We start from the raw sequence: 12,014 nt of genomic DNA on the forward strand, positions 1-12,014 counted from the left end.
ATTATATAACTTTTATAAATACCAATTTGAACCAACTGTGAACCTATGTTTACTCACACGCTTGAGTTTTATATATGTTATTTCCCACGGAGATAGTATATGGCAGTAGCCACAGTAGCCAAAATCTAGAGGACGGCATTCATTAATAAATCATATTATTTTTAACAGGATAGAAATCAAGAACCTGGGTGGTGGTAAACACCAGCTTATTTTCAACAAGATAGAGATGGAGGATGATGGTGAAATCCTTTGTGAATCCGGTAAACTTAGCTCATCTTGTAAACTGTCCGTCAAACAAGGCGAATCCAAACCTCAAATTGAATGTCCCGATGAGTTCAACGGGCCAGCTGGAAATCAATTTGTCATCGAAGTGCCTTATAAAAGTAAGCTTACCTTTTACCTAAATTTACTTTAAAGACCATATTTTTTTTTCACGTTATGTCTATATTTTTTTGTCAAAATATATTTATATATATCTAAATTTATAATACACTAGATATACAACTTCATACGACTACAACTAATGATATATTATATTATACGTATCTAATGAAGCGAGATCTGCCCGTACAGAATTTTTTAAAGACAATTTTAGTATCTGTTACATTTTTCGCAATGTTCGCATCAAAAGCGCTCGGCCCCATTTTTTCTGACACCGCTAATGTTTTAATATTACTGCCTTTCGATACATTTCATGTTATGAAATTTTTAAACAAATTATTTTCTTATAGTTTCTGGCACTCGTCAAACACCAATTGAGGCGAAATTACTTAAAGATGGAAAACCATTGCCTAACAAGGAAGTTGAAGCAGTCGTTGAACAAGAGAAAATTCTCTTCAAGATTAAGAGACCAACCAGAGAAGGTTCTGGAAAATATCAGATTAGGCTTTCAAATGCCCAAGGCGAAGACTCCAAAGATGTTAATATCATCATGCAGACAGCGCCTACACCACCTAGAGACGTTGAAGTCAAGGAAGTATTCCAGACCTCATGCGTTGTTACGTGGAAGGCACCTCAAGACGATGGTGGTTCTCCAATCATCAAATACCTTATTGAGAGACAGGTAAATAAGAAACTAATGTGAAACATTATATTAAAATAATTTCAGTATATTTATTAATGGGTATGTAATAATTTTATTTATTTTAAATTAGGATCTATCTCTCAAAGCTGCTTGGGATAGTGTTGCGGAAGTTGCACACGGTGAGCAAACTACATATAAGGTCGAGGATCTTATACCAAAGAAGACTTACAAATTCAGAATCCGAGCTGTTAATAAGATCGGTGCTAGTGAACCTGGTCTTTTCGCTAAGCCTGTTCTGGCTAAAGATCCATGGGGTGAGTACTTTTTTTTTTACATAAAGCTTTAGAGAAGTTTGTCTAAAATGTAAGCTATATGTATAAATATATATTCCTAGACGAACCATCGAAACCCAGAGGCGTGGAGATTACTGACTGGGACAAAGATCATGCAGATATAAAATGGCTAAAGCCAGATAATGATGGCGGTGCACCTATCACTGGATATATTATTGAGTACAAGGTATGACTTTATGAGGAAATATCACAGAGTGTCGTATTAATTATACCCAAATAAATAATTCAATTATTTACTCAACGTATTCAAATATTACAGGAGAAATTCGGCAAAGACTGGGTAAAAGGTGTAGAAGTACCCGGAGACGCATTATCTGCCACACAAGATGGGCTTAAAGAAGGTTGCACTTACGAGTTTAGGGTACGCGCTATTAATAAGGCAGGCCCTGGAGAACCTAGTGACAGCACTAAGCCTATTGTTGCTAAATGCAGATTTGGTAAGAAAAATTAGACCTCGTAACTTTGGTGACATACCTGTGTTGTGTTGTTGTAAGCCATTTTTAAATGCAATCGTAATACTATTTTTTTAATGTTGTTTACAGTTAAACCCTACATCATTGGTGAAGGTCTTCAGGGTATGATCATCAAAAAGGGTCAGGTTATATCCTTTGACATCAAATATGGAGGTGAACCTGAGCCGGAAGTCAAATGGCTTCAAGGAGAAGAGGTAATTCGATTCTCTAGTCATATTGATTTAATTCAAAACTTTTATACAGCTATCAACACACTTTTCATATTGAGAAGCTACCGTAATGACCCTAAGAAGATTTTCATAGAATATATTTTATATATTAAGAAAATTTAAGAGTATGTCTCGAGTGTTCAACTAATTTTAAAGCCGTGATCAAGATCAGATATTAATACCTTTTTTATTTTGTCCAAAAAAGAAACGTGGAAAGGCGTACACCGAGAAGGTCAGATGGGTGAAAATAAATGTTGCCACATTGTTCTAAATAATTACTCATACAATTTACTCTCTTCTACACTTCTATTATGTGCTAACATGACTACACAAAAATATATATTGCCGCCTTGTCATGTTTTACAGAAGATATTAGCATTTTGCAAATATATTTTGGTGTAGTAAGAATGGAACATAAATTCTTCCTACATCAAAGACAACCTCGAGATTAATTTTCATTAAATATAATTATGGTTCATGCCAATAGTTCTGTAAAACATGTAATTAATCTGATCGCAGTGGATGCGATGATTTATATTGTTGTTACAATGTAAAAGCTTTCGATGTCTTTTTTTATATCTTCAAATACTTAAAAGGGATGCATTAAGGCGAGATATGAACATTACAACACTTTTTGCATTATTCTCCTAAACACACGCATGTCATTTACAATCTCAAGAATATATGTTACATGTACATGTCACATTATACCTATATGTTTACTCGTTCGAATGCAACTCAAATGAAATATATGTGCACCGTCTCACAGTTCACAAAATGTTAATCACTTTGAATCTAGCGGAGCACACATGGTTTCAAATTTCGGAGAACCGTGAAATATTTACTGTGTTTAACACTATGGCAGGACATTTTCCTAAATTGTATACAAATACACTAACACAACTTGATGTATGCACTATCACTAAACAATTGATGTTGTGACATTTTGTTTTATTTTTGATGGAATCTATCATTAATATTATCTACTCGTAACTCTCAGCGGAAATTGAATTTGAAAATCAAAAAGCTATTATAAATTTCTGGTGCTAAATAAATTGATTAGAGAGTTTATTTACGATAATTTCCATCAAAATTTAAATATTTCATAAAAACATTACAAGCAATCACTAATATATTACGATTAAATAGGAAATTCACGACGATGGTGACCGTATCACCATTGACAAATATGAAAGAAACACTGTGTTGACGGTGCGAAGAACCACGAGAATCGACAGTGGAAAATATAAGCTGGTCCTGACCAATTCATCTGGTACATGCGAGAGTATCGCTGATGTTGTTGTACTTGGTAAGAATCAAAAAGCCAACGTTTAATAAAGTAGCTTAAATCACTAATAATAATCCAAGACATCTTATAAAATATTATTCGTTTGTATTTATTATATGAAGTAATTTCATGTGTCTGTAGACTTATAGCAATCTTTAATTGTATTCTTCGTAATTCAATGGCAAATTTAATTCATGCTACTATTTTAGTAACAACATATTTGCAATATATTTACTAACATTAACTCTTATTTTCAGACAAACCAAACCGTCCAAATGGTCCCATCGAAATCACAGATATCCGTGCCGAGAAGGCGACCGTTAAATGGCAAAAGCCTGATGATTGGAAGGGATCTGATATCACTGGATACACTCTTGAAAAAATGGACATGGTGAGTGGAATAATTAAGTCATTTTTTATTCACCATAATATTTCTTAGAACTTTATTTGTAATTATTGAGTCCATTATTTTGAGAGTAAAATATTTTCTTAGGATACCGGCAACTGGGTACCATGCGGTGAATGTGGCGCTGAGCCAACAGAATTCACTGTCAAAGGTCTAACGCCAAACCACAAGTACAAGTTCAGAGTTCGAGCCGTAAATAAGGAAGGCGAATCTGAGCCTTTAGAGACTGATGGATTTATTGTGGCTAAAAATCCTTATGGTAAGTTTAGACATATCGTCAATCGATTGTTTAATCTTTATATTAAATTATTGCGATCGAATGTTATTTATATAATCATTGATAGGGATAGAAAGGAACGTTTCGTTACCTTATTGTCATTGTCAATGTCATCTATATAAAATTTTTGCCGTCTACACCTAGTTTGTTTACAAACAAGTTTTAAGAAACAAACTACAATTAAAAAAAAAAACTGTATTTTTTTAATATTGCAAAATGACAATGGTAAATACTTGTTGTTAACTACGACTGCATTATTAATACTTATGTTACATCTAATAATAATATTTATTTTATAAATATTGGCCAATAGATTTTAATCATATAAATTTCATAAAATTATTTCTGACCTATATAACAATTAAAATCGATCTAATATAGTATCTTCTATACAAATTATTGAAAATTAAAGCTTAAACAATGTCAAAACAGTATTAAACATTTTAAAGTTTATAAAAAAAAAGTAAACATTCCTCGTGACTCTATTCGAATTGTATTTTTTTTTAATTGATTCCTTTTTGTATAACACTTAACTTATAGCATCTGGAATGGTATCTGGAAATTTGACACAGAAGTAGGCGACCTGAGTCCTCATATAGTTTTTTTAATTTCTTTAGATCCGCCCAAGGCACCAGGCAAGCCTAATATTATTGACTATGACAACATGTCAGTCACACTGCAATGGGAGCCCCCTACTGACAATGGTGGTCGACCTGTCCTTGGATATGTTATTGAGATGAAAGACAAGTTTACTGCTACCTGGGTTGAGGTAAGAACAAGTAACATATCTAGTTTATCTTATTTTTATAGTAATCATTTAATTATAATCAATTAATAAAAAAATAAAAGTTAATACGCACTTATTGCTGATGAATTTGTGAATCAAACATGATACATTACAAAGTTAATTAAAAAATAAACTTATTATTAAATAACACTTGAAAAATCTCTGCAAGTATTTTTGCAGAGGTACTAAAATATTTACCCAAATTACATTTTGACTAAAAATGAAATTTTGCATATATTTCTGATACACAATTCAGACATTCAGAATTGCACATAGGGTATGTGTTAAGTGCCCCCCTAGAGGCAGGAACTAGTAATGAATATGGAGTACTAAATTAAATGCATTAATTTATGTATTAATTTAATAATATTGAAACGAAAAGTATAATAAAGTAAAGGAACAGTCTGTTAACGTCCATTCCAGTGGTGTTGTTGTAAACACTTGTGATAGAATTTGATCAATCACATACAGTTTTCTCACAATATTGTTCTTAACCACCACAATATGAATATCTGAATATAATAGATAATGCACATGAACAATTACTCATGCATGCCGGATTTGAACCCACAATTTTTTCACATGTTCTAACCACATGGCTATTTCAGATCTTTAATAAGAGGATGAAGAAAGAATAATAAAATTGTTTGTTTACTGTATAGGTGCAAAAAACTCAAGATGTGAAAACAGAGGCTAAAGTGGAAGGTCTGAAGGAGAAAATGATCTATCAGTTCCGTGTGAAGGCCTACAACAAGGCTGGTGTTGGTGACGCGTCAGAGCCCACCGAAAACCATCTTTGCAAACACAGGAACTGTAAGTATACTGTTCTAAATTCTTCACCTTCTATGCTCTTAAACTTTTAATGAAAACATTTAAGGGTTATTAATCTATTATGTTTAATCCTAATTTTTAAGCACAACAACTTTTAAAGAAAATTATATACACAGAATAAGTGGAACGTCTTTGACAAAAAACATATGTGTAAATTATTAAAATTGTTGTCAAAATAAGTTCTGGGTTAATTTGTATATTAATATATTTTTCTTGAAGTTTATGTTAATGGCAAATATTTTATTAAATTACTTTAACGACAGTCCATTGTTTAGAGGGATTAAATTTAGAAAATATAATATTTCTTGTAATCTGTTAACAGTGAAGCCACGTATTGAGCGCAGCACCTTCAAATCGGTGATTATCAAGGCTGGTCGCACTCACAAATGGTCTGTGGATGTCATTGGTGAACCACCACCGGAGACCACATGGTAATTATAAAAAAAAATAATATATTTGTTAGGTCCATGAACACAAACATTGCTACTAAACAAACAATTAAATATAATAGGGCTACATTTTATTTTTATCATAAATATATTATCCACCCGATTTATTAAAGAAGTATAATTTGAAAATTATTGAATTAACAAATTTTTTGATCGTAGGTTAAGTTTTTATAAGAATATAATTGAAGTTTAACTAAATTTCTATGAAGATAACTGTCAAAAAGCTAACTAATGAATAATTTAATGTTGATGCCGTAATATTCTCTTTAAATATGTTTACCTACCTTAATAAATGAATGTGTTTAAAGTACATAAGTTTATTATTAATAACTTGATATACATATCTACGTGAGAACTATGAAGTTTAATCTCGAGTTGCTTAGGTGTTTCTTTCGCAACAGCGCCCTCTTTGAATTATTATTAAAACTTAATTGTAAGTTATGTTAGGTTAAGCTAGATGGCGTTATATTGTAAAATTGGTATTTCTCTTGAATAACTAGTTGAAAAATAAAGATCGTCTCATAAATGAAAATTTTAATAATTTAAATAAGTTATGATTATTTTTAAATCGTTCCAATCATATACAAATCGAACAAATGTTATTTTACATTAAAACAAATTATTAACAAGCTTCGCTAGATGTCGCTGTGCTTGAAATAGCTCATTCTACATCGCGCTGGCTAGATTTTCACGCAAAGATTGACTACCCCGGATCTGAGCCCAAGAAAGCATACTTACCTGGCGTAGGGGACACCGTGATCATGAAGGCGGTTCCCCCAGAGCGAGGCCCCACCATTGCACTGCGGTGGGGTTGACCTCTGCGATTATCCCTAATGCGGATAACTCGGACGCGTAATTTTTGGTAGTGGGGACTGCGTACGCGCCGTCCCCTCCGGAATTATAATGGTACAAGCGTTGTACAACTATCGATGGTTTGACCCAGCGTTGCTTACTATCGATATTCGAGCTCTCCGTGAGCAATACTATGGATACTACCGATAGTATCGCTAGCTCTCTGTAAGCAATACTATTGATACACTCTATAATATCGATAGTTTTAGACTCGATAGCTTTGGTTAAAAGTAATGGTTTTTGCAATACTATCGATAGATTCGATAGACTATTGGTACTATCGCTAACACCTTAACTATCGATGTCTATCGATATGCAATACTAGTTCAAAGTAGTGATATAAGATGAATATTTATAATAATACTATGAATCAATACCTTATCGTTCTTTAACGAATTTTATATATTAGCTATTAATTAAATTTAAGCCATGAACCGAAAACTTTATATCATTTACGTCAATTGGTTAGTAAAATTTTACATAGAGGAGTGCATAAAGGAAATATTATTATTATATTGATACGCATTACAATTATATTAAGGCGTAGACATTGTTTCATTAAAATTGCATTAAATCTTTTTTTACTGGAAAGAACTTTAATAATATATATAAAAAGTTATCCTACATCCTATACACCATTTTCTCTTCACCAAAATTAAAAGTAGAGGTAATAAAAATATATCGAATGAAATATGTAATTTTAAAAGTAATTAATATTGCATATTGCTCAGCTATTATATAATATATCAAATAAAATCATTGAAATTGTTTTCTCCAGGTCATGGCGCGAGAATATAAAACTAGTAAATACAGAGCGCATCAAGATCGAGAATGTGGACTACCACACAGATTTCACTATCGTGAACGCGGTGCGTCGCGACACCGGCAAATACACGCTCAGAGCTGAGAACTGCAATGGTTTCGACGAGGAGACCGTTGAACTTACTGTTCTCAGTAAGCCTACTGCTCCAAAGGGTGAGTTCATAATTTTATTAGCGGCTTTAAAGCGCTACATCAATATGAAGATATCAATCGTTTAATTGACACATGACACACCTTACACATGAAAGCTAGATTGTGATGATTTAACAGTGAAGCAAAAAACGACGACCTCCGTGGTCGAGTAGTGTGTACACCGGTTTTCATGGGTACGCCACTCCGAGGTCTCGGGTTCGATTCCGGGCTGAGTCGATGTAGAAAAAGTTTATTACTTTTCTATGTTGTCTTGGGTCTGGGTATTTGTGGTACCGTCGTTACTTCTGATTTTCCATAACACAAGTGATTTACCTACTTACATTGGGATCAGAGTAATGTATGTGATGTTGTCTAATATTTATTAACATTAGTCATATCCCAAACTATATGAAAATATATTTTAAACACTATTTAAAGCAATGGCATTTATTTTCAGGACCATTGGTAGTGACAGATGTCCATGCAGAGGGCTGCAAAGTTAAATGGGAGAAGCCGGAGGACGATGGTGGCTCTCCCGTTAAGGAATACGAGCTTGAGAAGATGGACGTCGCTACTGGCAAATGGGTCCGTGTGGGCAGGTGAGAATTTGATCAACTGGAAAAAAGTGGCAGGAGAAATTTTGTTTGGCCTTGTATTACAATGTAAACTGATGGCCCATTGGCTGGAACGTGTGAATTATATCCGAAGGTGTGGGCTTAAGTTATAGGTGAGGAAGGAAAATACCAAATGTTTATCCACCAACATAGAGCAACGTAATACCGTAGCTTTAAACATTCTTCTGAAGATTAGAGGAGGAGGAGAGGAGGATATCTTTGCCCAGCTGTGCGATATTAACTGATTGTTACTTTGCGTTATTGAAATAATTTATAATTTTAGTATTTCGATTTAATTTGAAGTTCTTTTCTAAGATATAGTCTTGTTTTTCAATCAAAATAATAATTATTTCCGGTTATATAGAGTTGCCGGCGACAAAAAGCCATTGGAAATGGAGGTGACCGGATTGGAACCTGGTCATCAGTACAAGTTCAGGGTGACGGCAGTCAATGACGAGGGTGACTCTGAACCCTTGGAGACAGAGAAGGCGGTTCTCGCTAAGAATCCGTTTGGTGAGTTTTTTCTAAATCTCCAAAAATTAAAACTAGCAATGTAGCTGATTTATTTATATAATTTATTATTAGAATTTGGTTCAAGCCCTTTAAGGTGGGTTCCAACTTATCAGTTACTCCACTGCCTTAATTCAATTATCGGTATTGCTATGCTGCGGATAAAAATACCAACGCAGTGAATTAGTGACTCAGTATAATAACAAAATTCTCCATGTCCAGACGTCGCCGATAAGCCCGGAAACGTCGAGGTCGCAGACCATGACAATCAAAGCGCGGAGATCAAATGGGAGCCTCCGAAGTCCGACGGTGGAGCACCCATACAGAAGTACATCATCCAGAAGAGACCGAAGGGTGGTGACTGGGAGAATGCTGCTGAGGTAATATTCAGACCCTTGGACCTTTCAATAATAATTGTATCTTACCAATAAGTGTGAAGTTTGTATGGATGTTTGGAGCATTTGGCATAGAGGTACATTATAGTCTGGAATAGCACATAGATTAGTTTTTGTCCCTATCTGCAAACCCTTTCCGTGCAACGCCGCGGGCAGTAATTAGTAATTCATAAATTTTCCATAAAGGTTGTATTTATGCAATGTTTTGTCTTATTATTTCGAATGGCAATATTTTATAACAGAAAAAAAATTGACGTTTACTACTGGATGTAAATACAACATAAAGTCTTTTTATTTTTTTTATTTTGTATATATTCTTATATAAATGTATAATAACTTATATATTAGTATGAGTTATGTATATTTTATTAATTATTACAATCTTTAATAATAATTTGCGGCAACAATATCTATGTGTCTCCATCAATATTATTACTATACCAAAATTATGAATATTTAAAATATATTGACAACAAAGTCAGGTTAGAGACTTTTTTATTGACATTTTTATCAAAGAAAGTATATAAGTATAAAATAATATCTTATGTTTAGTTTTTCTTCATATATATTTAATGTTAATTATAATCCAGGTACCCGGAACAGCGACGTCCGGAAAGGTAGAAGGCCTGCCTGAAGGCAGTGAATACGAGTTCCGCGTGATCGCCGTCAACAAGGCTGGTCCATCTGAGGCCTCTGAGCCCACAAAGATGACCACAATCAGACACAAAGCCTGTGAGTTTTCAATATATTGTTTATGAATGAAATTTGATATAAAGCAAATGAACCAGTGTCTTTTAGACACATACGAATTAATGTATATAAATTAATTAGACTTTAATGACATACTCTGTAGTTAAAATGCTGGAAAAGAGTATTTACTGAGTTTCTTGCCAATTCTTCTCGGTAGAATAGACTTTACGAAACGGTGGAAGATTTACATTTAATTTAACTCTGTTCTTTCACACATGACGATTCAAAAATGATTTGCTTTATGAGCCTACTTTCACGAACAAGTTGAACTTACTGCAATTTCTTACTGTAGTGAAATTACTTACTCAATTTAAGTTTATTTTTCGAACAACTATAATCTATAGTAAATATTTCACCATCTGATGCTTGGGAACCTGTCGATTAATATTCTTTTCCGCTATAAAATTTCATTTTATTTTCCTTCAGTGAAACCTCGTATCGACCGTACCAACCTCAAGGCGCTCGCCGTGAGAGCCGGCAAGTCGATCTTCTTCGATGTGAACGTTCGCGGTGAACCTGCGCCGAAGGTGCAGTGGTTCCAGAAATGGAAGAACGAAGAGAAGGAGGTAAATTATAGAAAACTAGTAAATACATAGTATTACAAATTACGAAACAAAAGTATAGTTTATGATTTTAAACGTATAACGTCATTCGGAGAGACTAGCATTTGAGATACAGGCGCGGACTTTCAGGTGCTTGTTCTCATTGAATCAAACACACGTAATTATTATATAAAAATTTACTTGGTGGTAGGGCTTTGTGCAAGCCCGTCTGGGTAGGTACCACCCACTCCTCAGATATTCTACCGCCAAACAGCAGTAATCAGTATTGTTGTGTTCCGGTTTGACGGGTGAGTGAGCCAGTGTAACTACAGGCACAAGGGACGTAAAATCTTAGTTCCCAAGGTAGGTGGCGCGTTGGTGATGTAAGGAATGGTTAATATTACTTACAACACCATTGTCTATGGGCGGTGGTGACCACTTACCCTTAGGTGGCCCATTTGCTCGTCCGCTTACCGATGTCATAAAAAAATATAAATAAAAAAAACATTGAGATTAGTGCCCAAACACAAAGGACGTACGTACCTATTCCACTGCCCCGTAAAGGTATTTTTACCAGTAAAGATTCATAGCTTATTGCATCACGCCACTACACGGCAGATTGGTGAATATATATGTGACAGATTTCATTATGAATCGCGGCGTTTCTTTCAACGCCAGAGACTAGATAAGTTTCAAGCAAAAATTGGCGCTCCTTTGTATGTGAAATTTGACCTTTAGCTATGAGCACTTATAAAACGCTTCACGTTTCGTACAAGTATACATAAAAAACTAAAAATCTCTCCCAGGTTACCGAAAATGTAATCAACGTGGACTATAACACGAAACTGGACATCAAAGAAGCTGTTCGGGCCATGACCGGTACTTACCGCATCTTGGCCACCAACGAGCACGGCAAAGACGAGGCGGAAGTTGAGATCACCGTCCTCTCAGCTCCGGGCAAGCCTGGCGGTCCGTTGAAGGTTGCCGATGTCACCAAGAATGGATGCAAATTGGCCTGGAAGAAGCCAGAAGACGATGGTGGTAAGTGCACTATTAAAATATTTTAGTTTACTTAATAAATTAAAATAATAAATTTTAATAACATTATATGGCTCATGCTCTCTTAATTATTGTATTTTGTCCCTCTTAAATAAATTTAAAGATGGCTCTTCTTAATGTGTTGTTAATTGCAGATAGTCTTATTTCTTATATATGTCTTATTTCTGCAGTCTTATTTATTATAAATATTAAAATATATAGGTACATTGATGTAAAAAGATAAACATACAAATTAATGATA

General features: G+C 34.2%; 1 protein-coding gene and 1 non-coding gene across 25 annotated transcripts in view; both read left to right on the plus strand.

Moving 5' to 3' along the window:
* LOC125073727 (twitchin) overlaps positions 1–12,014 on the plus strand; it is a 101,277-nt gene that overhangs the window by 41,865 nt on the left and 47,398 nt on the right. For 19 of the 24 annotated variants that reach the window (XM_047684717.1, XM_047684724.1, XM_047684719.1 and 16 more), the window contains 20 exons: positions 169–383; positions 732–1,063; positions 1,155–1,338; positions 1,419–1,543; positions 1,637–1,814; positions 1,920–2,044; positions 2,265–2,291; positions 3,209–3,368; positions 3,605–3,738; positions 3,841–4,012; positions 4,648–4,799; positions 5,480–5,630; positions 5,971–6,079; positions 7,728–7,924; positions 8,361–8,502; positions 8,882–9,030; positions 9,250–9,407; positions 10,013–10,154; positions 10,599–10,738; positions 11,521–11,755. In XM_047684717.1, the coding sequence (XP_047540673.1) occupies positions 169–383; positions 732–1,063; positions 1,155–1,338; positions 1,419–1,543; positions 1,637–1,814; positions 1,920–2,044; positions 2,265–2,291; positions 3,209–3,368; positions 3,605–3,738; positions 3,841–4,012; positions 4,648–4,799; positions 5,480–5,630; positions 5,971–6,079; positions 7,728–7,924; positions 8,361–8,502; positions 8,882–9,030; positions 9,250–9,407; positions 10,013–10,154; positions 10,599–10,738; positions 11,521–11,755 (3,227 nt within the window). The remainder of the gene's footprint in view (positions 1–168; positions 384–731; positions 1,064–1,154; positions 1,339–1,418; positions 1,544–1,636; positions 1,815–1,919; positions 2,045–2,264; positions 2,292–3,208; positions 3,369–3,604; positions 3,739–3,840; positions 4,013–4,647; positions 4,800–5,479; positions 5,631–5,970; positions 6,080–7,727; positions 7,925–8,360; positions 8,503–8,881; positions 9,031–9,249; positions 9,408–10,012; positions 10,155–10,598; positions 10,739–11,520; positions 11,756–12,014) is intronic. The other 5 variants (XM_047684721.1, XM_047684728.1, XM_047684722.1 and 2 more) reach the window with 1 other exon arrangement.
* LOC125073833 lies at positions 6,828–6,989 on the plus strand. The gene has a single exon (XR_007120070.1). It is a non-coding gene; the product is annotated as a U1 spliceosomal RNA (small nuclear RNA).

The sequence above is a fragment of the Vanessa atalanta genome, chromosome 25 (genome assembly GCF_905147765.1).
Source record: "Vanessa atalanta chromosome 25, ilVanAtal1.2, whole genome shotgun sequence".
In the NCBI taxonomy this organism is placed as follows: Eukaryota; Metazoa; Arthropoda; class Insecta; order Lepidoptera; family Nymphalidae; genus Vanessa; species Vanessa atalanta.